This window comes from Brachionichthys hirsutus, chromosome 3 (genome assembly GCF_040956055.1).
Source record: "Brachionichthys hirsutus isolate HB-005 chromosome 3, CSIRO-AGI_Bhir_v1, whole genome shotgun sequence".
Taxonomy (NCBI): Eukaryota; Metazoa; Chordata; class Actinopteri; order Lophiiformes; family Brachionichthyidae; genus Brachionichthys; species Brachionichthys hirsutus.
The window spans coordinates 14,923,494-14,949,040 of NC_090899.1; the positions used below are offsets into that span (position 1 = coordinate 14,923,494).

Sequence of the window (25,547 nt, forward strand, 5' to 3'; positions counted from 1 at the left end):
CTGCAGCTCACTCGGAATAGAGGTTCGTAATCTCAGGGCGGATTTCACCTGGTTAAAGGCTTGTTGATTACATCTCTTATCTACACCAACATTAATAAGCATGCTACTCAAGAAATGTCCATCCATCCATCCATCCATCCATCCATCCATCCATCCATCCATCCATCCATTCAGCCATCCAGCCATCCATCCAACCATCCAACCATCCAATCATCCATCCATTCAGCCATCCAGCCATCCATCCAACCATCCAACCATCCAATCATCCATCCATTCAGCCATCCAGCCATCCATCCAACCATCCAACCATCCAATCATCCATCCATTCAGCCATCCAGCCATCCATCCAACCATCCAACCATCCAATCATCCAATCATCCATCCATCCATCCATCCATTCAGCCATCCAGCCATCCATCCAACCATCCAACCATCCAATCATCCATCCATCCATCCCTTGTAGACCAGATGATTAAGATCGTCTTTTCTACAGCCGCTCTCTCCGTTTTGTGGGCCACGGTTCTGCTGGAACCTTTCCCAGCCAGACGCCGGATGTCATCGCAGGACCAGATGAAAGACAACCAACCATGCATGCTCCCACTCTACACACATACATATACATACTGTATATATATATGTGTGTGTAATCGCTAATTTCTAAATAATGAAACTGATTATGGTCCCCTTTCTGATTAGAATAAATCATTTCTTTTTTTTGCACTGGGGTTATATTTAGAATAAAGGCTCCTGTTTTGTTTCAAGGTGTTTTTCAGTTCCTTTAAAACTGTCGCCCTTCAGATGTCGGCCTCACACGAGACAATAGAGAAGGCAGATGCTATGAATCACATCACCTGCTTTAATTAAAAGTAAAATGACATCACAGAGTTAAACACTGTGTGCTCCACGGCACTGTAAGACTCAGACGAGTGTAATATAAGGCGCGGTGATTCAGTAGTGAGCTACTCCTGCAATTTTATGATTAACTGTATTTGCAGCTCTGATAATTTAATCAAAACAATCGCATGGTGCTTCTTTATTGGTTTGCATGAAAACAATATCAGCCGCCGCCAGCGAATAATCCACCGCAGAAATCACATTTGTTTGTCGCTGCAGTGATGAATTGTGTTTCACAGGGAAAGAACCCTCCCCATTATTCCTGCTGCAACGTGCAGCAGTGTCATTAGATTGTGTATTACTTATCTGGAAAAAGTCTAGCTGGGAGACATTATGCATATGATGAATAATGTATTCACTCAGTCACCATATTAGGGTGTGTGTGTGTGTGTGTGTGTGTGTAAGAGGCTTGCAGGTCTGATGTGTTTCTGTGGGTTATAGCAGTGGAGGAAACTTGGTCAGAGCATGACAGAAATGGGCGAATGCATCACATGTGAACAACGGTGAAAAGCTCAAATACGGCCACGACAACAAATAAATCACATTTATTCAAATCACAATCTCCTGCTGTCTGTGAGAGACGGTCCGATATATATATAGTTCTAACAGACAGGACGCCAAAGCCCAGAGTAATGTGAAGTATATTTTACTGTCTGCCAAAGTTAATTTACATCTCAAAATCTGACAAATTGTTGCCATTTTACCCGATTAATGTACAACGGAAGCGGATTTCCAGAGAATCCTGAGACATCCTGATTTCCAGAGAATCCTGAGACATCCTGTTGAATCCTGAGACGTCCTGATTTCCAGAGAATCCTGAGACATCCTGTTGAATCCTGAGACATCCTGATTCATTCATTCATTTAGCCATCATTAAATAACAGTTAACATGCGATCGTTGTACCAACAATAAGCACACCAGCCTCAAAGACGCGTTTACCAAAGCAAACCAAGCTGGTCGGGGGCCTAAACGTCCACCAAGCTAGTGAACATGCTAGTCTAAATGCATCAACACGACGGAGCATGTCGTTAATGCTAATGTTCCACACCTCCCCACTGACCACTGAGCACGGTGCACCTTGACTTCAGCCTGTGCAGCAGAGTCAAGGAGACGTCGTCCATGTTGCAAGGCTGCTGTGTGCTGGAGCTCCTTCTTTGTTGCTCATCTCAATAAAGGTTTTGGTTGTATCAGCACAACTGAGCACTGATGGTACCTAACTAATCTCACACAGCTGCAGAATGGAGCATTAGGGAGAGGGTGCAAGGCCCCAGCCCATCTGTGGTGGGACCGATTCACGGTCCCCTGAAACCAACATCACTTTGGCCTTGTCAGATGGTCCCTGCAGTCTGACTTCATTCGGGCATGTGTGTGAGAGAGGAAGAGAGGCAGCGGGTGTGTGTGTGTGTGTGTGTGTGTGTGTGTGTGTGTTTGCTTTTGTGTGAAATTGCAAACTTTAATATCGTGGGCATCTGTAATGGCGGATAAGCACTTCTCTTACGATGCCCCCCCCCCCCCCCCCGGACGGACACAGCTGTGATCAAGGTGCTTTTAACAGAGATGACAAATTATTTAACGGTACTTTCCTCGTAAATTATCGCTTTTCGACTTGAACTGGGTGCAGATTTCACCGCTTTGCTCCCTCGCTGGTGCCCACATGGAGAACATTTTTTCGAATCCGCTCCCCTCCACGTCTGACGCGTGTGGAACGGTTGGAGGTCTGTCCGACACGCCCGTCCTTCGGCGTGTCTGCCTCCGTCTCCGTGTCCCGCCATGCTGCAAGTCAGCAGCTGCTGCCGTTCTCACAGCAGAGCAGAGCTAAAAGATGAAGGATGATCTTTCCATCCCGGTTCGCATTACTCAATGCTTGTTTTGCACGCTACACTCACTTGACAGATGTGATTAATAGCGCCGTGGAAACATCGTCTGGTGACTTGCTGATGTGTCGCCAGGATTTCAGGGTTGGTCTGATTGTCTATGACTCTACGTAGAGACGCAGCAGTGGGGCACCAGGAAGCGGGTCCTGGTCTCCCTGAGCCGTCCATGGTGGACCTCGGGTGGTTCTGAGTGTGGCGCCAGTTGTTGGACAGTTCGGATGATAGCAGCTGATACACTGTCAACACTGAATACCATGACACCAGCTCCAAGGGGCTGCGAGTGAGGCTGGGGCCGAGTTTCACCTGACAACAACACTCAATGGCTGTCTGCATGTCTGTCTGGCTGGCTGTCTGCATGTCTGTCTGTCTGTCTGTCTGTCTGTCTGTCTGTCTGTCTGTCTGTCTGCATGTCTGTCTGTCTGTCTGGTTAATTAGGAGTGAGTGATAATAATGTTTCTTACTAGCAATGAACAGGATTCCAAACAAACAATCTATTAATTTAAACGCAAGAAGGAAGAAGAGCAAAGCTTTCCTTCCTTTGAAGAGGAAAGACGCTTCTTTGACCTTTCATGGCTTCATTGCTGACATCATTTTCCAACAAAGTTTGTTGGACATCCGTTTTGTATTTTGTGTGTGTATTAATGCTTAGAAACAAACAAACAAACAAACAAACAAACAGTCATGGGCGATAACAACCTCTCTGGTAGAGAATATAAAAAATACACAAATGCATATTTGATAAGAGAAAATCATTGAAAAGCATTTAGTGTGTTATACAACAGCAGGAAATCAGAACTGCATCATTCTTATCTGGATTAGGTTCTAATCCGAGGCCGTTCACGTCTGCATAGATTAGATCTTTGACCAAAAAGCATTTCTATCCAATCAAGACTCAAATAAATGCTAAATAGTTCGATATAAACAAAATCACTATAAATTTGGTTTACAGACCTCTTTCACATCTGCCCCCCCCCGCTCTTCATCCTTGGTTAGCCCTTCACGATCCACAGAGACCATTAAGTTAATGAGACCTGAGTGAAGCGGCGGCTGCAGCAGGCTGCCCCCCCCACCATCCCTGCTGTTGCTTGTTCTTACTCTCCTGGCCATCTCTTTCTCTTGCTCCTTCCACCTCTGTCGGTAGATTTCTTATTGAACGCCTGTTGTTGTTGCCTAACGTGTGTCACAGCAGCAATGCACTGCCGCGGGGGCAGCTCGGGGGGCAGCCATTTCATTTCTGCCCTCTTAATAACGAGGTGGTGGGGAAGCGTGAGTTAATATGTGTGGTTCGGCATGAGAGGCTGCAGAATTCATTGCTGTCCTCCTCCTCCTCCTCCTCCACACTCTCATACAGAGATAATGGGGGCGCTGATAGCAGCCTTGGAGACTGCCGTGGCTCCGAGCACAGATATGGTTCTGATAGTGCTTCCACCACCTTGCTGGCTGCTCCTGGCAGGTGTTGTGTTGCTACCTGGAATGTCTGTGTGCTGCAGCACGTGTGTGACTGTGTCTTTACATGATTTGTTTTGTGTGAAGGATTTTCAATTTTTTTTACTTTGTTTTTATTGGGTGGTGGTAGTTTGTGTGTGTGTGTGTGTGTGTGTGTGTCCTACATTTGCTCCTCTAAAGAGTGTGTGTTGCTTTTCCTGTGTCTCTGCAGCCTCCTTCATCTCACCAGACAGTCCCTGCCTCCTTTTTATGGACACAGAAACAGCTGGCCACCCCAGTAGGGCTTTCTCACAATGAGACAAGGTACCCCCCCTTCCCACGCACACACACACACACACACACACACACACACACACACTCATGAGTACATACATTGTGCAGAGACAGACGCTCTGGTTATTGCTAATATGTTTTGTGTTGTGCTGCTGTGCTGCCGCGCCGTCAGGATCTAACAGCCGGAGTGTGTTTCCAGTGAAACTGTGTTCTTCATCTTCATCTTCATCTTCATCGCTGTTTCCTCTTCGTTGTTGCAGCTCAGGCAACAGCGATCGCGGCAGTTTCTGCATCGCTTTCCTTTCTGATTAAATTGTCTTTTTTTTCCGTAAGACTTTGATGAATGGCAAAAGGCGAATCTTTTCGCTGTACTTCCCACAATCTCCTCGTACGACAATCACATCCTGACAGTTCAAATGAGAAAGTGATTAACAGGGCTTGTGATTAGCATAATGAGTTATTATCCAGGACAGAGAAATGATTTCATCAGGCCAGGCTATATTTATCTTTCTGCACCTATGCACCTGTTCTTTACTTTTCACAGCGTTTTACTGCATGATTGGAACGCTTTTCCATTTGTGGCTCTTAGTTTTGAAAACTGGCAAGATGACTGGGTATTAATGATTTTCTTTTGTGTATCAATATGCATATTAATGCCTTTGCTCAGCTTGAACTACAGTGTGTTCTCATTCTCATAACACAATACTTTATGAGACTATTCGTGGATAGTTTTCAGGCGGATGATCGATTTGTGGCTCTGATAAATCAGAACAGAATGTGTTCAGAAAACAACAACTCTGTTAGTTGCTTTTCTCCTTGTAATAAAATATGCATAAAGAAATGTGGAGCACCAGAGTAGTATTTCTTATTAATTACACAATGCAATATGTGTTTTCTTACTCTGATGATGTCATTGTAAGTACGGTATATCCATTTATCTGATTATGAATTTGCAAACTGCAAATTTATAAAAGCTTTTATTGAAAACTGTAGATATAGTTTTAGAGATGGGTGTAAAACAAGCCTAGATATTTCTATTGATTTCTATAGAGATTGCATTGTGGGAAATGTAGGATCCTGCCTTTTGCTGTTTCTTCTTCTTTCTTCTTCTTTCGTCCCATCCCGTGAGGGGTCGCCACAGAAACCCAACGTTCTCCACTTTACCCTGTCCTTTGCATCGTCCTCCCCAACACCAGCCACTCTCATGTCCTCCCTCACTACCTCCATGTCTCTTCTCCTGGGTCGTCCTCTAGCCCTGTCCTTTGCATTGTCCTCCCCAACACCAGCCACTCTCATGTCCTCCCTCACTACCTCCATGTATCTTCTCCTGGGTCGTCCTATATTCCTGTTCCCTGGCAGTTCCATCCTCAGCATCCTTCTACCGATATAGTCCCTGTCTCTCCTCTGGACATGTCCAATCCATCAATTTCAACCTTAAAATTCAGGACTTGTCCCCTTTATTTCCGATGAAAGGCTGAGGTGTTCTGAACAATGTGAATTTATTGATTACTTGATTGTCTGATTAATTGCATGAAAACAAATCTGTCTCCAGATTGTTGCCTTAAGAGACTGAAGTAATCTTGAAATATGAATTTGCTGTAGTCTGCCTTTAAAGTGATCCCTGACTGTTTTGACAAATTGGTCTAAAAATACAACCATATACTTCTACTACGTAAATACACAGACACAAATATATAAGTATTTCTCATTAGCTGTAAAATTAGTTTTGTTTGGGGGGCCGCCAATGTTGTTTGTCGCAAGGCATTCTCCTTGTTTTTGACTCTTCTCCTACCTGCTTCTCTCTCTCTCTCTCTCTCTCTCAACCCAGCCGGTCAGACAGATAGAGTCCATCATGAGCCTAGGTTCTGTCCAAGGTTTCTGCCTGTTAAAGGGAAGTTTTTCCTTGCCTCCATCTCCAAAGTTCTTGCTCTTGTGGGTCTAGTTGGGTTCTGTCTTTCTCTGCTAATCATGTAAGTGCCTTGAGATGACTTTCTGTTGTGATCTGGCACTAAAATGTAGTTTAATTTAATTTAATGTAAGGAAGCCATCTCTGTGTTGACGATGATGGAAAAATAATGACGTGCTTTTAAACACAAAATTATTCTAAACAAACCAAAACAAAGAAATGACATTCCATTAATTCGGTGGGGTTTCTGGATCATCCTGTCTGGCAATCCCACGTGACTCCGGTTTGTCGAATTTTGAATTGTTTTTATTCATGTCATGTCTAAAAGTTCATTGTGTGTGTGTCCAAATATTCATGCTTCAATTTGCCCATTCGCTGCTTACAAAAACACAACTGAAAGTAAACGGCAGTACCCTTGTTCTTGTATGCCTTGTTCCAGGAGCCAGTCACACTCGTTTTGCGCTAATGAGCACATCCAGGGGATATTTCTACACACACACACACACACACACACCTACACACACACTCAGGACTAACATTCTCCTCACATCGCACAGAAAGTCTCCTGAGAAAGAGTGCTGGCAGGCACGGAAATGGAGAGAAGAGAGAAACAGCAGAGCAAGAGGTGATGAGAGATGTGAGGAGGAGGAGGAGGAGGAGGAGGAGGAGGAGGAGGAGGAATAGGGAGGAAAAGCAATGCCGCTTTTTATTTAGCTTTTTCCTCCGTAGGTCTCAGCCTTGTTGTCCTCGGTGCTCGCTTCTTCACTCGTGCTCTGCTTTGATGGCATCGCCTTATCGACTGTCGTCTTGGCAACCATGAGGACAAATCAATTAAGGGTGTCAACTGATATAGCGTCTGAGCCGTCGCCAAAGTTCACACGCCATGTTGTTGTTTATCTGGATGATTGTTCATTTGTTTATTCATAAGCTTGGGAAATACTACCCCCCCCCCCCCCCCCCCCCCCCCAACAACCCCGTACCCTGAGCATAAACACAAACAGACGTCTGTGATATTGAAAGATGGCCATCTGTCCAATCAGGGAATGAAGTCAATAAGGGAAACCAGTTTGGGGGCGAGACCTGATCTGGAAGGCATTAGCATGTGAATTAGTCGTTGACTGGGTGCCAACGGCAGCCGGCTCACCGCTGCCAGCGCGACGACAGCGTCCCCCTCATCGGTGGCTTGATAGCTGTATGGAGGCGAATGGGGGGCAGGCTGTGTGACAGAAAGACGGTGCTGCATAAAGCTGAATGAAACATGGAACGCACGGGCTTGGACATTCACTCGTTCATTCATCTTCTTAACGGCTTCGCCCGTTACCGGGTCGTGCTGGAGCCGATCCCAGGGGTCAACGGGCGAGAGGCGGGGCACACCCTGGACAAGCCGCCAGGTCATCTCAGGGCTCTCATACACAGACAGACAATCATTCACACTCACACCGATGGTCAATTTAGTGTGAACCCTGAGAGAACCCGGAGAGAACCCGGAGAGAACTCTGAGAGAACCCGAAGAGAACCTGGAGAGAACCCGGAACGAAACCGGAGAGAACGGTCTTCTCCTGGGTCGTCCTCTAGTCCTGTCCTTTGCATCGTCCTCCCCAACACCAGCCACTCTCATGTCCTCCCTCACTACGTCCATGTCTCTTCTCCTGGGTCGTCCTCTAGTCCTGTTCCCTGGCAGTTCCATCCTCAGCATCCTTCTACCGATATAGTCCCTGTCTCTCCTCTGGACATGTCCAATCCATCAATTTGAACCTTAAAATTCAGGACTTGTCCCCTTTATTTCCGATGAAAGGCTGAGGTGTTCTGAACAATATGAATTTATTGATTACTTGATTGTCTGATTAATTGCATGAAAACAAATCTGTCTCCAGATTGTTGCCATAAGACACTGAAGTAATCTTGAAATATGAATTTGCTGTAGTCTGCCTTTAAAGTGATCCCTGACTGTTTTGACAAATCGGTCTAAAAAATACAACCATATACTTCTACTACGTAAATACACAGACACAAATATATAAGTATTTCTCATTAGCTGTAAATCATTCACACTCACACCGATGGTCAATTTAGTGTGAACCCTGAGAGAACCCTGAGAGAACCCGGAGAGAACCCAGAGAGAACCCTGAGAGAACCCGGAGAGAACCCAGAGAGAACCCAGAGAGAACCCGAAGAGAACCCGGAGAGAACCCGGAGAGAACCCGAAGAGAACCAGGAGAGAACCTGGAGAGAACCCGGAGAGAACCCGGAGAGAACCCTAAGAGAACCTGGAGAGAACCCGGAGAGAACCTGGAGAGAACCCACGCAGACACGGGGAGAACCCGGAGAGAACCCACGCAGACACAGGGAGAACCCGGAGAGAACCCACGCAGACACGGGGAGAACCCGGAGAGAACCCACGCAGACACAGGGAGAACCCGGAGAGAACCCACGCAGACACAGGGAGAACCCGGAGAGAACCCACGCAGACACGGGGAGAACATGCAAACTCCTCACAGAAAGGCCACAAGTCGGATTTGAATCTCTGACCTTCTTGCTGCAAGGCAACAGCGCTACCCACTGTGCCGCTTTTTTCAGCAATGTGTGCTATAGGCTACTAGTAGCACAAAAACCCGACACAGTAAGAAGCTGTTCACGTCGCCATATTTACAATATAAATTCAGATCTAAGCTAAAATTAACGTAATTAACTACAAATTAGACTGCAGTCACATTGCAGTGGAACTATTTAGATGATAGTATGTTGGGAGCAGCTGGCTCGGTTTCCCAGCATGCCCTGAGACAGCTTTTGAGGCTTGAGCCCTGATGTGAAATCAAGCTGTAGTTTAGTGTAAAAGCAGACTTCTGTGGTGAGCGAGGGTACAGTGGCTTTACCATGACTGGAAACAATGCAGTGCATATGCAAAGGAAGCCTCAGCCCCCCCCAATCACCCTATACAGGATAAGTGGTTGTAGAAAATGAATACATGAATCAATGAATGCATGTCTGGCCAGCAGCTGGTTTAAAATCAAACTCAGAATAAGATCCGAGTGGAGGTTCATCAAATCTATCGCTGGAAGAGCATGAATAAAGTGAACAGCACAAACCATAGTGGGCAGTCTGACGTTGATCTAGCCATAGTGGGCTGCTTGCTGCCGGTTTACGCTGAAAAAGCTGTTTCCACTCTGGATTGACAATGACCCAAATCCTCCAAGAGTCGAGTAGAAACATGGGAAAAGTGAGTTTTTCATAATGTGGGACCTTTAATAGAACTGTCGGCATGTAAATGGGCATTTATTTGGTTCTTAGGAACGGATTCATATCGTTTCCAGTATTTCTTATATAGTCTCGGTTTGAGAACAAATCAGTTTTCAAACAGCATTACGGAACGAATGATGTTCGAGAACCGAGGTTCCACTGAAATGGGCTCTAATGAACCAGCTCAATAGAACAGTAGCTTGGAGGATGGTCAGATGTCTGAGGGGTCGTTTAGCCTCAGTAGAGCTGCAGGTCCGACTCCTGCTACAAATCTAACGGGCTCCGGAGCAGGTCACAAGTAACGGATCAACGCCTATAAAAGCTCGACCTCCCGACCCACTTCCCTGGAGTATGACATCACCGTTTGGGGAACTGCTGTAACGCCGGCGCTCACATGACGTGTCCAGAGGCCAGCAGGGCCCTCCGGTTGCCCCTGCCGGGTTTCCCTTTTATCAGACATGTAAAATCAGAGATCCTATCTGTGGCAGCTTCTTGAGTCAGCATTGCATCACATCAGAGCCCCTGCAGAACAGCAGACAGAACGCACGGCTCTGAGTGAATTCACCCAGTTCACTGTTCAGGGGGGCCACAGACACAGTCCGTGATGTGTAAATGCTTTCCTAATGAAATAATAAATCATCTTTGGCAAAATGTAGATCTGCAGCTGGGCTGAAACTGAAACGTTGCAGTGCAATGAAGTTCATTTCCCCCGCATGCAAACGCAATCATGGGAATGCAGTTATTGGAGGAATCCGTTTGTCATCTGTCTCGGATGTGATTTCAGCCGGATGTAGTTTAGCCTCAGGCAGTCACTGAAATACAATTCCCCATATTCTGTCTGCCTGTCTGTCTCCCTGCCTGTCTGCCTGCCTGCCTGTCTGCCTGTCTGCTTGCCTGCCTGTCCTTCTGTCTGCCTGTCTGTCTGTCTGCCTGTCTGCCTGTCTGTATGTCTGTCTGTTTGCCTCCCTATCTGCCTGCCTGTCTGTCTGTCAGTCTGTCTGTCAGTCTGTCTGTCTGTCTGTCTGCCTGCCATGTAACAATATGAGTTTCTGTATTCTATGCATGTATTTGTTTTAACACTAATACATTAACCATGAATGGAACAGAACGCCTTTATTGTCATGGCATAGATGAGATTAGGAGCGCTGCTCCGTCTGGTGTCTAAAAACAACATAAAATTCAAGTATAACGAGTGCTTTTGTTATTACGGTAACAAAACATACTTGATTGACAGCCCGGTTTTATAAATCTGTATCTGGAGTGTTTTTCTGTACTATTATTATTATTATATGAATTCATAATTCTTTACCTGTTACCTTGATTGGTGTGATTCCTGGGTATTTGAAGCAGGCGCTGCCTCTCCGGCCCGACTGCTGACGAGATGGTCGGCTTGTACTCTTTTGTGGGATTGACTAATTATTTTCGTTTATTTTTCGAGAGGCTGACCTTTTCCAGAATCTTGATTGAGTGATGCTCAGCAGCTTTAAAACCCGGGGCCACTTCTGTTAGCGATGTCGTATGCTGCCCATCACTTCATTGCCTCCGCCCAGGTTCTGTCTACCCGTCTCCACCTCCTTATTTGTTGGCTGATTTTCTTTGTTATGACGTCAGACCCATTCGAGAAAGAGTCCATTTAAATTCAGTGCAGCTCCGGCAAAAATCCAGATTTTCTTTTATGTTTTGAGAACAGGTATTTAATCGTACAAACAAATGCCTGAACTAAATTGTCTGGACCGACGGGGGCTAAAACCAAGCTAAACAGACACGGGAGATACTTTGATCGCCATTAATTTAACTTTTTCTTCAGCATTATGTTATTTTCTTTCAAATATTGTCACAAAAATCAAGCAAATAACTTTTGACTTGCAGCTTTCACAGCTGGAGTTGATGGAACGCACCTCTGCCCGAGACGCTGCATTGTTGGACTCCATCCCCCCCCCCCCCCCCCCCCCCCCCCCGCCCAGCCCCAACCAGCAGAGGTATGTAATCTACGCCTCATTAGCGGCGCTCGTTTGTTTGAATGGAGCCAGTTGGCGCCCTCCCGCTCCGATGCCGCCGTGGTATTTAACTCTCCATATTGGCTGTCTGATGGCTGCACCTCAGGGTCATGTTCTGTGACATGGATTTTGTCCCAGTGCCACCCCTACACACACACACACACATTTTTAAGGGGCTTGGCAGACCCCCATTCCCCCCTCTAATCACTGTGTTCTCCAGGGGGCACAACCATTCTTGCAGCTCTTTGCAAAAGCTTGGCATTTGTCTGTGTTCTCATTTCTCTAATTCATTTAGGATCTCCTGGGAGCCGTGGTTGGCACAGGCGATGCCAATCCCCCCCCCCCCCCCCTCACACTCTATGCCACTGTTCCTCCCGTCTTGCGTCGTTTTCTCTCCATCTTCTTCATCCGCCGTGGCGCTTGTTTGCTGTCGGCCTGTGAGAGGCCCCGACTAAGGCAAAACTGGGGGCCGCAGGCCCATTTACGCTCCTGTGATTGTGTTTGATGGCCGCTCCAGGCTCACGTCACGTAAACACATCGAGCTTGTTTGTCTCAGAACGTCCTTCTTCTTTGGCTGTTACATCGAAACAAACGCTCGGTTGCTGGGGCGATATGTTTCTTCCTGTTTCTCGTTTGTCTATAAAAGCTTTAAGTGTCAAATCATGAATTCACAAACGGCCCAGATGAGGAGATAATAACGCATCAGTTATCGCTGGTGGTTTAAGGGTGTGGAAAATAACATCCAGATTAATTAGGCCTCTGTAAAAATACACATCTGTTGCTTGTTCGGAGAGCAGAAGGGAAAAAAGATGGATGGCAACCAATTTCAAAAAGCATTTTTTTTTAAAGTACTGTAGTGCAGTCAGAGAACTGATGGCTGATTGAGGCCGACGCTTCCTGCTCGTCTGCCGCTCCGGCTCAGGTGAGTTGCTGCAGCTCACATTTTGTTTATGAGTAAACGGCTGCTGGCGGCATTTTAAGCTAATGGCTGCTTTAAATAGCTGCAATTAGTGAGGGAGCATGAGATATTTAATCACTCTAGACCAATTAGTCTGTAATCAAGTAGTGTCCAAGAGCGAGCTCGTTTGTGTCCTCCACTGTTCCTCTGCAAGCGCCGCCATATATTTCTCTGTGCGCCAGGAAGCGCAGTGATTAACACGCAGGGATATGGGCCCCCGTGGAACGCCGTAATGTGGAGTTAAATCAGGGAGAGAGGGAGGCGAGACGCGGCAGACAAACCTGTTATTGCAGTTTAACATATGCAGGAGGTTAATTCATGGCAGAGAGCCTCCTCTTTTTGATGCGTTTCTGCTGCAGCTTGTTGTGGAATGAGGAGCTGTATGTTCCCTCATTTGCTTTAGGTTTTTTTGTATCTGATACAAACAGTTTTACCTGAAAGAGGATGATAATAATAAAAAAGGGCCGATTTAATCAGAAACAGTGAGTGATAGATTTCATTTTGTTCTGTTCTGCAGGGCAAACTTTTTTTTTATTTTAAGACATATGGGAAAATGCACCGATGCATAAACAGTGACACAGACGCAGACAGTCCCTGTCCCTTACTTTCACAGCAATGATGCTGCGCTCTTAAGGCCGTTTCCCAGTGCGTGGCCACTGGGCCTCAGCGCAACAGTGGAAGACACGTTAGCCAATGCGGCTCGGCCTCGTGAAAGAGGATGTGATGCGACCTCACAGTCTGGAGTTGGGAGTGCGCATGCAATGCAGACCGGATGTCTGCAGGATCGCTTTGCCCAGTTTGTGTGTGAATGACAAGATGCAGACAGAACTGATGAAGAGCCGCACATCTTCCACGCTGCAGCTGCTAATGCAGGAACGGGGTGCGCTAGCTACCGGCAGGTCAGTGGGAACTATGAGCCAATGTTGGGCTGCAGCAGAGTTTAACACGAGCTCAGGTGGATGGTGCATCAGCGGATAGCAGCGGTTTGCCCGCTGACTAATGGAGAATGAGCCCTGCATGTCATGGAGCTGCAGTAGAAGTCTGTGTTCATGTTCTCTATCGAAGGAATGGAGGATCCTCTGAGGGCGGAAGTGGACTGTACTCCTGTGAATGCGCTGTGAAGTAAAACAGTTACCGAAATGATCTAGTACTTTCAGTATCTAGTACTACTACTAGTACTACTAGTACTACTCAAGACAATCCATGCAGCCAATGAAGGGTGATGTGGTTCCATCATCCCGTTTCTGTGAATGAATTCTGAAATGCTATTTATTATAAAACGTGTTCAGCAGGGTTACCTGAGTCTCTGAATGAACCCGCTGCAGCACCGAACCCGTCAGCTGAGCGGCACCGACTGCAGGGGCCTCGTGTGAACTTGTGCTCTCTGAGAGCCGCCGTGTTTTTGCTCCTAAAATAAAGCGCTATCTCTAAAACGCACCATCTGTGCTCTGACATTGTTCCGTTAAATCCTCTTTTATCACTCATTTCAAGGGCAGTTCCCCTCCAGGGCTGTGGACTATAAACACACGCAGGTGTCCTGCGTGGCCTTAGGAGCTCGGTGTATGTTTGTAGCGCCCGCATGGCGGCGCCGGGGCCGGGCCTGCCAGGTCGATGCGGCGGCGAAAGGAGGAGGAGGAAGAGAGGATCCTCACCGGAACCGGAGCAAATTGCTGCATTAAAGATAAATTCAATCATATTTTAGATTATTTTCAATTCTTTACCTTTGAAAAATCAAGAAAATGTTTAAGTAAAGGAATGACAGGAAAGAACAAACTGAAGATTATTATTATTATTTATAAATTACATGGGTGCTAGGATTTATTTTATTTTCCTGCTACATGTGAGTCACTATTTTCAACATCATGGCCCTTCGTGGATTTTCTTTTTCTGCGTCTGACAGGACATGGAGATGATTTACTCTGCTGGTTTGCTGCGGAGATATGCTGCTATAACGCTGTAATTTATCCACAGGGATCAATAAAATATTGTCCGTCTGTCAGTCATTTTTTATATTTAAATCATGGTGGAAATCTAGGAAACGGTGTTTCCTGTTTTTACCAGCATCACGGCTCACCCTGCTGACAGGAGCAGCTTAAACCAGACACCTAAAGTAAATACATGCGTATTATTTCACTAAATGCTAAATGTTCTCTGTTTCAATTAAAGGCATGTCTTTTTCTAAAGATGTATTTCCTTAGCAAGCTGATGTGTTTTACGGGCCTGTGTTTGATTTTAAAGCCTGCATCCTGCTCTGTGGTTCAACACGAACGCGCCTTCTCTTGTTTTTCACCATGTTTGCGATGGAATTAGCAAAAGATGTACTTTACAAAAAGGCCCCGTCGCTGAATCCCGTGAAGCAGGTTTAAGGACTCTGCAGCAGTCCAATATCTTCATCCGCCCTTTATTTCCCACGAGAATCACGCCGTGCTTTAGGTTGAGTCGAGCCCCCTCCTTCATTATTCTACGTTGCAGCTTTGGCACCAAAAGGAGGGGAAGCCATTAAAGACGCCCGGCGGGAGACAAAAGTTCAGACGACACAGTTCTTCCTGCAAACTTTAATTGTTTTGACAACTCCTCACAAACCAGTGAAGGTCGAGTCCAACAGTGCAGCCGACAGTAATGTACAGGCGCCCCCCCCCCTACGCTGGCAGGGGGGCGGGGAGGTAAAGGTCTCTCTTTACATTAACAAGGAAATAATTTCATATTGACTCTCAGACATTTCCCGTCTGAATAGAATTGCTGTCCGTCCCAAAAAGGAGTCTGTTAATGTTCACCGTTCTCATCGACTCAGGAACCAAAGTGGAACTTCACGGGGTCAATCGTTAACTTCTCGAGGAGAAGCACAAACAGGACGGAGCGACTGCGATGCAGCGGTTTACTTCATGAAGGCGTTTGATGATTAACGCTGTCATAAGTGCTGAACTCTGATTAAATGTTCAACTAGAGAGAGAGAGAGAGTGTGCGTGTGTGTGTGTGTGTGTGTGTGCGTGTGACGGAATCATATCGGGCCTTTTTAAAAGGAGCAACGAGTGGACCTTGGCTGGAAGGTCAATGTCGTCAGTTAATGAGTACAAAACAATTCAGGAGAAAGCTGAGCAGGACAAATAATACGAGCTGTGTGCTAAACTCCAGCACATATCTACATGGGGGGGGGGGGGGGGGGGCACATTCAATATCTCCGCACTGATTCTGACATGCTGCGTATTAACGACCCAAAAACTAGGCAAAGAGGGAACCGACATTATTGGCTGGACACAATCATTTACTAAAGACTTCAAATTAGGAAACACAATATTTACATAATGACGACAACAGCAAAAAAAGTTTTAATAAAAATATCTTATAATTACAATAGTCTATTTCGAGCGTATACGTTTTTTTCCTTTCACATGTTTTTACAGACGTCTCTCTATGTACAACCCCAATCGTCCCGAATGCGAACGGTTCCTCTCCCAGGGAGGAGGTCGCTGCCCGACACTCGCCATCTATTTGAAACAATAGATGCTGAAAGCATGTACAACAATAATCGCAGCTCAGCCACGCTTTACACTGGAGGCATGTTTAGTTAACCCTTTAAGCACTGTGCTGCTCACAAACAGGTTTTGGACGGGTCGCCGTGTGGATTCCGATTCTCGCTCCTTTTGGACGATTTCACACGACAAGAGCAACTCAAACAGCAGGAAGGACAGGGAGGTGTCCAACATTCGGACTCCTCTTTCCATGGAACCGGGAAAAGCTGAAATGGATTGTGACTTTATTTGGGTTGAACTCCTCCCAGCGGTTTTGAAATCCCCTTGTGATTGTGCCTCCAGTTGGGTGTGAGTCCCCCGGCAAAGCTTTGCTGGCTTCGGAGCGGCTCTTGAGCAGCCTGCACACCTGTGGAGGGGATGAATAGCAGTGGATGGGGGGGGGGGAGCTACAGAGCTCCAGACTGGCTGGCGCCACCGACAAAACAGAACCCATGCTTGATCAACAACCCAAAACAAACCAGGTCAGACAGCGAGCGCACGGATCCTCGGGCGGCGGCGAGGCAGGCGAGGCTCTGAGGCGCTTCCAGCCTCGCCCTGGCGCGTTTAGAGCCGAGATATAAATCAAGTGCAACGCCAGAACAGAAGCTGAACTGGAAGGCGTGCGTGAGAGCGGGCTGAGGTTTTAACCCTTTCCTCTGCAGCGTTGCTAAACCAGCGACAGTTATTGCGCAAAGCGCAGCTGCCTCTGAGGTCAGTGCCAATTTAATGTTCCTCAATTATTCTTCCCTTGGACGTGCACGGGCCTCCCCTGAGCTCTCTCCAGACTGTCAGCCTCACGCCACACAGGCTGCAATAATCACGTTAATGGGGGTGCTGCTTTTCTGCTGACCACAGGTTTATATGGGGGGGGGGCGGAAGCAGCAGCCAGTCGTTGGAAAACAAGACAAAAAGATAGTGGAGAATGATTTGAGTTTGAATTCCACTTACCGATGCAGTGTTTATATCTCAGCGGCATAAAATAGAGTCCTCCGGCTTTTTGACTATTGACGTCCTCTACAAAGAGAAGAAGAAGAAAAGGAAACAAATGATTGAGCCGCCATGGATCAGGCAAAATATAGGGGGGGGGGGGGCAAAGGCCCGCAGAAGAGCACAAGAACAAGAACCGGCTACAATAAATGCTCTCATGCTCTCTACTGAATAACGAATGAGCCTTGTTGTGCGCTGGGGGGGGGGGGGGGGGGGGGGCGCTGAGGTGCTTCGCCCATCCTGGGATCAGGGGGGGCTCTGACACTCATTATCATGTAAATCATAAAGCCCGCAATCCGACCCGCACCCAACGCGTTTGTTGGGCAGGCTGTGACGCGGGGTCTTCAGCATTTCGATCCTTCCCCCCCCCCCCCCTTTACTCGCACTAAAAGGACAATGACACATGACGCGCACGACGCGCTTTGTCTGACTGGCGCACGGCGGTCTGGCACAGGGAGGCACAGTCAGCCGGGGGGTTCTCCGGTGCGTCCCGGCGCAAAGGAGCAGGGGTAAAGTCTTACCTGGTGGGGCTCGACGTTGAGCACTGTCAGTGGCGTCCGACTCGGGCTGGCGGCCGGGGGGGGGCAGGTCCCGGTGCGTCGTGGCTGCTGCTTGTGGAGGGACGGGTGCGTCTCCAGGGCCAGCTGCAGGTCCAGGATGTAGTCGATGACATGCTGGAGGATCTCCACCTTGCTGACCTTCTTGTCCTGCGGGATGGTGGGCACCAGGCGCTTCAGCCGGCTGTAGCAGTCGTTCATGTCGTACTGCAGGCAGAACAGCTCCTCCTCCTCCAGCCGGTACCGGGCGATGCTGAAGCTCTGCTTCGACAGGTAGTGCAGGGAGAGCTCGCCGCCGCCGCCGCTGGAGGAGGAGGAGGAGGAGGAGGAAGAGGAGGCGTCCGGGGGGCTGACTGGAGGAACAGCCTTCATCTTAGAAAACCGACGGCTCGGGGAGAAGCACCGGGGGGGGGGTGGAGAAAACGAAAACAACAAATAGTAATAAATAATAATGGCACGACCGGTAGCTGCGCTCAAAGGAACGAGAGACTGAGATCGACCGAGACTCGGGTCTGTCGGCACATTCCGTGGAGCAGCTCGGTGTGAGCGAGATGAATAGATGCTGCACATTTATAGAGGGGAGGGGAGGGGAGGGGCCAAGCCAGCCGGCTGACAGCTCGGGGGGGGGGGGGGGGTCAATCAGCAGCGGCGCGCCGCGCTGCGCACCGACCGCGCAACGGAGCCAGCCGAGGAAAAGGCGTGTCTCTTTCTGTGCGCGCCGCAGCAGGACTGCTGTTGGAAGGATTGTGTGCGCGCGTGGAAGTGTGCGTGTGTGCATTTGCGTGAAAGAAAAGAGAGGAGAGGCCGCTATTGAAGCAGCCGGTTGCGTATTACTGTCCGCCGGTCGTTATCTGGAGGTGAGGCTGTGATTGGCGCTGGATTGCATCTTTAGTGCCGGACTCATTGGTGCGTAATTACGCAGAGCTTTACCATCACGACAGAGGATCCCGAGCCGAAGCACCTGCTTAGATAAAGAAACCTGACAGCGGGGACAGGTTTCCTACGAGTGCAGGAATGTGTCTTTATGTTGCTCTGACAGATTTGTTTTTGTACCAGTTCCTTATAAATAATTTATTTTATTTTATTTTTTATGGCTGAATAACTTTTTATTATGACTTCATTTTCATCTCCACAGCCCGCCTGCAGCTCCGGGGAGGCTGGGTCCGGCTGCGCCTCCTCTTGCTGTGTTATTGTGACTTGTGCGTTCCTCTTCTCTTCTCTCGGAGACGCTCGGTCTGCTCCTTCCCTCACAGCCACACACAGAGCTGCCCAGACTGGCTGGCGCCACACGCCTTCTCTCTCTCTCTCGCTTTCTTTTTCTTTCTCTCTCTCTCTTTCTTTCTTTCTCTCTTTCTCTCTTGCACCAGAGTGTTTTCTATCCAGGAGGTAGGGCGGCCCTGAGGCCTGCATGGAGCAGGGAGGTCACCTCGGTGTGTCTTTGGAGGGGTTAATGTCCCACACTTTATGGAAGCCACCACAGTCTCATCTATCAGGGATGGTGAAAGGCTTAAATGGCTTTAATGGTATTTTCATCCTCTCCCTTTCTGCTTTCTGTTGCCATGGGGAGTGACTGTTCTGCTCAGTAATGTGTGCCACAGTGTTTGCTCCAGGGATGATTTCAAAGGGGTCAGTGGCATTCTCCACTTGCAGCGTGGTGCACGAGCCCTCGCCCACGGTAATGAGTGTGTGTCTGCGTGTCCAGCTCAGCTCCGGCAGCGACTCACAAACCTTTGTTTTGACCATGTACGTACATAATAAAACAGAAAGTTGCCGTTTCTGCAGAGTCTGAATTTCAAGCATTTGGCTGTCTCCCCGAAGGCTAATGGGCTGAAAGAAGCTCCTGCCAACAGTCGTTTTTCCATATAAAATAATTCATTTGCAGATTGTCAAATGGCTTCAGAGCAGTCAAAGGCAAACTCAAGAGTGCTGACGCCAGGGACGCTACAAAGCAAGTAAGGAAGCCTGTTTTGATTCACCTGCTTTCATTCATGTTGTTCAGTTGAATTACAAACATTCAGATGGTGCTGCACTCACTGCCTCCACCACTGCAGCACCAACACTGCAGCACCAACACGGCAGCACCAACACTGCAGCATCAACACTACAGCACAACCACTGCAGCACAACCACTGCAGCACCACCACTGCAGCACCAACACTGCAGCACCAACACTGCAGCACCAACACTGCAGCACCAACACTGCAGCACCAACACTGCAGCATCAACACTGCAGCATCAACACTACAGCATCAACACTGCAGCATCAACACTGCAGCACCAACACTGCAGCACCACCACTGCAGCACAACCACTGCAGCACCAACACTACAGCATCAACACTACAGCACAACCACTGCAGCACCACCACTGCAGCACAACCACTGCAGCACCAACACTACAGCATCAACACTACAGCACAACCACTACAGCACCAACACTACAGCATCAACACTGCAGCACCAACACTGCAGCATCAACACTGCAGCACCAACACTACAGCATCAACACTGCAGCACCAACACTGCAGCATCAACACTGCAGCACCAACACTGCAGCACCAACACGGCAGCACCAACACTACAGCACCACCACTGCAGCATCAACACTGCAGCACCAACACGGCAGCATCAACACTACAGCATCAACACTGCAGCATCAACACTGCAGCACCAACACTGCAGCACCAACACTACAGCATCAACACTACAGCACCACCACTGCAGCATCAACACTGCAGCACCAACACTACAGCATCAACACTACAGCACCACCACTGCAGCATCAACACTGCAGCACCAACACTGCAGCATCAACACTGCAGCACCAACACTACAGCATCAACACTGCAGCACCAACACTGCAGCATCAACACTGCAGCACCAACACTGCAGCACCAACACGGCAGCACCAACACTACAGCACCACCACTGCAGCATCAACACTGCAGCACCAACACTGCAGCACCAACACTGCAGCACCAACACTGCAGCACCAACACTACAGCATCAACACTGCAGCACCAACACTGCAGCATCAACACTGCAGCACCAACACTGCAGCACCAACACGGCAGCACCAACACTACAGCACCACCACTGCAGCATCAACACTGCAGCACCAACACGGCAGCATCAACACTGCAGCACCAACACTGCAGCACCAACACTGCAGCACCAACACTACAGCATCAACACTGCAGCACCAACACTGCAGCATCAACACTGCAGCACCAACACTACAGCATCAACACTGCAGCACCAACACTACAGCATCAACACTGCAGCATCAACACTGCAGCATCAACACTGCAGCATCAACACTGCAGCACCAACACTACAGCATCAACACTGCAGCACCAACACTGCAGCACCAACACTGCAGCACCAACACGGCAGCACCAACACTGCAGCACCAACACTGCAGCATCAACACTGCAGCACCAACACTGCAGCACCAACACTGCAGCATCAACACTGCAGCACAACCACTGCAGCACCACCACTGCAGCACCAACACTACAGCATCAACACTGCAGCACCAACACTGCCGCACCAACACTACAGCATCAACACTGCAGCACCAACACTGCAGCATCAACACTGCAGCACCAACACTGCAGCACCAACACGGCAGCACCAACACTACAGCACCACCACTGCAGCATCAACACTGCAGCACCAACACGGCAGCACCAACACTGCAGCACCAACACTGCAGCATCAACACTGCAGCATCAACACTGCAGCACCAACACTACAGCATCAACACTGCAGCATCAACACTGCAGCATCAACACTGCAGCATCAACACGGCAGCACCAACACTGCAGCACCAACACTGCAGCACCAACACTACAGCACCAACACTACAGCATCAACACTACAGCATCAACACTGCAGCACCAACACGGCAGCATCAACACTGCAGCACCAACACGGCAGCATCAACACTGCAGCACCAACACTGCAGCATCAACACTGCAGCATCAACACTGCAGCACCAACACTACAGCATCAACACTGCAGCATCAACACTGCAGCACCAACACTGCAGCACCAACACTGCAGCACCAACACTACAGCACCAACACTACAGCATCAACACTACAGCACCACCACTGCAGCACCAACACGGCAGCACCAACACTACAGCACCAACACTACAGCACCAACACTGCAGCATCAACACTGCAGCACCAACACGGCAGCACCAACACTGCAGCATCAACACTACAGCACCAACACTGCAGCATCAACACTACAGCACCAACACTACAGCACCAACACTGCAGCACCAACACGGCAGCACCAACACTACAGCACCAACACTGCAGCATCAACACTACAGCACCAACACTACAGCACCAACACTGCAGCATCAACACTGCAGCACCAACACGGCAGCACCAACACTACAGCATCAACACTGCAGCACCAACACTACAGCACCAACACTGCAGCATCAACACTGCAGCACCAACACTACAGCATCAACACTGCAGCACCAACACTACAGCACCAACACTGCAGCATCAACACTGCAGCACCAACACTGCAGCATCAACACTGCAGCATCAACACTGCAGCACCAACACTACAGCACCAACACTGCAGCATCAACACTGCAGCACCAACACTACAGCATCAACACTGCAGCACCAACACTACAGCACCAACACTACAGCACCAACACTGCAGCATCAACACTGCAGCACCAACACTGCAGCATCAACACTGCAGCATCAACACTGCAGCATCAACACTGCAGCACCAACACTGCAGTGGCCCAAGAGGGGTGGCGGTCAGGTTGAGGCGTGTGTTTCACACACACATGACCTTCACACAGGAGACACCAGTTTGTGTCTCGTATCGGGCAAACTGCTGCTGCTGCTTCATGTTAGCATCTACAGCCAGAGACGTCACTGTTGTCCTCCTGACTGGTCAACAATGAAAGTCATTCTAGCTTGGTGGCCTTTACTTTTTCCTTTGGTGACTCCCAATTTCTTATTTGAGTTATTGATTGATTTGTAGCATGTGGGCCGGATCGACTGTCAACTATTCAAGGCGTGAACCCAGAAAAGGATTTCAAGGAAAATTCCTTTCTCCTCATTTATGAAAGTGTTGGCGGCTGATTGAAGGCATAACCTTGATAAAGGTGTGTGAACAGGGATGTAACCTTTGTGCCTTCTCTTCACTGACGTACCTTGTCAACGATGTCGACCTCCAGTTTAACAGTAAGAGGAAACGTGAGCATTATCTCCCTGCCCTCTCGTCTCCGTGTTTGTTTTCTCATGCTTCCTCTGCACTACTTCTCTAATTGTGGCCCTCCTGACTTTACTTCCCTAAAGGTTTATGGCGGTGCAGACGAGGGACCAGAGCTCAGCAGCGAGAGACTCGTTGCCAGGCTGCACTATGTGGAGACCGTGTTACAGCGTTAGCCAGTCGCTTCACTTTAATAGACATTTCGACTAAAGCTTCTCTCTCTCTCTCTCTCTCTCTCAACCCAGCCGGTCAGACAGCTGGCGTTCCACCATGAGCCTAGGTTCTGTCCAAGGTTTATGCCTGTTAAAGGGACGTTTTTCCTTGCCTCCATCTCCAAAGTTCTTGCTCTTGTGGGTCAAGTTGGGTTCTGTCTTTTCCTGCTAATCCTGTAAAGTGCCTTGAGATGACTTCCTGTTGTGATCTGGTGCTATAGAAATAAAATAGAATTGAAATACACACACAATACAACACAAGACAACAAGATTCAAGATTCAAGATACTTTATTATCATTATGCGAACATAATAAAATCGTGTGAAGGCCCACGGCTTAAGGCAGTCATCGGAACATAACGAAAAACACAGGACAACAAGAGGACAACGGGCAACGAGATTGGACATGATTGTTCTTCATCAAAATGATGGCTCATGAGGCATTGAGGGCCGATGCACCAGCTTCCTTTACTGGGTCTGTAATGGAATAAAGCGCCCAAATCTGGCTCTAATTAACTGGTTTCCATTGTTGTTGTTGGTTGTTCTGGTAGGATGGGATGGATGGGTCAGACTCAGCGTTTGCCGACTGTAATCTGAGGTAAAATAACCGTAAAATGCTCCAGCGGGTGGTGAAAACTGCACAACAAGGACTCCTCTTGCAGCCATTGAGGACATCCAGAGGAAACGCTGTCTGTGCCGAGCCCGCAGCATCCTCAAGGACTCCTCAAGGACTCCTCAAGGACTTGTCCCACCCTGCCCATAGAGTGCTCGCCCTCTTGTCCTCTGGCAGGAGCCTCCAATCCAGGACCAGTAGACTGGGGAACAGCGTCTTCCGCAGAGCTGTTACTGAACTCTGACCCCTGCTAACCCCCCCGTCCCAACATATCACTGCATGCTCATCAGCCCCGTAATGTAATCTCTTTTCCTGAAGTCATTCTGGATCCGATCGGTGCCGACGCTTCCGTCCGTCTAACTCTCATTCCTGGAATTGTTCACGCTCTCCTCTGAAGTCAGACACAGCCGTGCAGGCTGGGCGTGATTGGTGAGGAATACAGTCTCTCCGGAATAAGTCACTGGTGACACTCCTCCACCGATCTCTTGCAAAACAGTCCTTAATCACGAGAATGATGTCTGACATTTGCACAGACAGCATTCGGTGTCCATTAGGAGGACGGCTGGTGCGTTCTGAGCCCAGGATGGTCCTTGTCGGCTGTTGTCGTGCCACGCTTTTTCTCTCGAGGTGACACAGTTTGCACAACATGCCTGATTCCCTGACGGCCTCCCAGCTAAACACAACATCTCTCAGCGTGTCATTTGCACAGGTGCTTTCGCTGTTTACACTGTGCAACCTGAGTAACCACACACACAATCTCACACACACACACATGCGTGTGCACTCATTCATCATGAGCGATACCTGGTTTAAGTTAAAGTAATAAAAAGAAAAGGAGTGACCGGCTGCTGTAGCTACACTCGCACAGCGTCATCTGTTCTGCAGTGTTTTAAGCTGCGCGTAAAAATAGAAATAAAAAGGAAAGGCTGTCCACGTAGACGATCCTCGCCGCAGACGGATGCACCGCGCGCCGCTCCACCTGTGGGGTTTGTGTCTAGCAGCCATCATCTATCCTCATATTAACTGTGCTAAAAGTAGGAGCGTGTTCTGGGCCACACTCATTTAGGTCAGAAGCAGCTCAGTCCAATCAAAGAGCTTAATTCTTCGCTTTCTTGTAATCACCACTGGGAGTCCCTGACATTCCCTCAGCTGCTGCTTTCACTTTCCCCCACCGTGGTCACATCAAACGGTCCAGCCCCGGCGCTCCAGACGCTCCTGTGCGTTCATGGCTTTGACCCCAAACTGAGGAGGGAGCTAACTGCAAGTAGGTGCAGGCAGATATTTGTCTGAATGTGTGTGGCGTTGCCTCGTGATGGTCTGTGCGAGGGACAACAGGTGCACCTTTGTTGCATCATGTGCTGCAGCTGCTGCTCTGCTTGTTGCCTCTGCTGTTAGCGTCAGGGCCTTAACTGACCTCCCTAAGATCTGCACAATATCTGTTTTAAATTCATTTTGCTAATAGATTTTCAACTAGCCGCTTGAGCTTTACCTGAAAGGTGTGATGGCATCATTTAGATCTGAGCATAAACACGTTTCTTTTCCTTTCACCTTTCTGTTCAAAAGTAGGTTCAAGTGAGGCATCACGATGGTCGGGTAATAAAAGATTCAAGCCTCTCAGTCTAATAAAGCAGACGGTTTTTGTGCAGGGTTGAAGGTAATAATAATTTTTAAAGGCAGTATTTAGTCAATACCTTATTTCGAAGTAGGGCAAAAGGTTCACTCACTCTCAAAGATTATAACGGAGCTGAAATTGTATCTATTCAAACAAATTACTTAGAATTCTCAATCTCCCAAAAATGCAAAGAAGTATCATTTATTTATAA

At 48.3% G+C, this 25,547-nt stretch overlaps 1 protein-coding gene across 1 annotated transcript; it reads right to left on the reverse strand.

Annotated features, from left to right (window-relative positions):
* Positions 1–16,388: 16,388 nt before the first annotated feature.
* On the reverse strand, positions 16,389–18,011 carry id4 (inhibitor of DNA binding 4). The gene is made up of 3 exons (XM_068760381.1): positions 17,604–18,011; positions 17,044–17,109; positions 16,389–16,462 (listed from the first exon to the last, which is right to left on the reverse strand). Exons 1-2 carry the CDS (start codon positions 18,009–18,011, stop codon positions 17,062–17,064), a joined length of 456 nt encoding a protein of 151 aa, XP_068616482.1. The 3' UTR covers positions 16,389–16,462; positions 17,044–17,061.
* Positions 18,012–25,547: the final 7,536 nt, after the last annotated feature.

Bases quoted from the DNA above. Each gene is read 5' to 3' on its own strand.
- id4 (XM_068760381.1), bottom strand. From the start codon at position 18,011: ATGAAGGCTGTTCCTCCAGTCAGCCCCCCGGACGCCTCCTCTTCCTCC. The intron at 17,110-17,603 runs GTAAGACTTTAC...TTCTCTTTGTAG, and splicing joins TCAACGTCGAGCCCCACCAG to AGGACGTCAATAGTCAAAAA.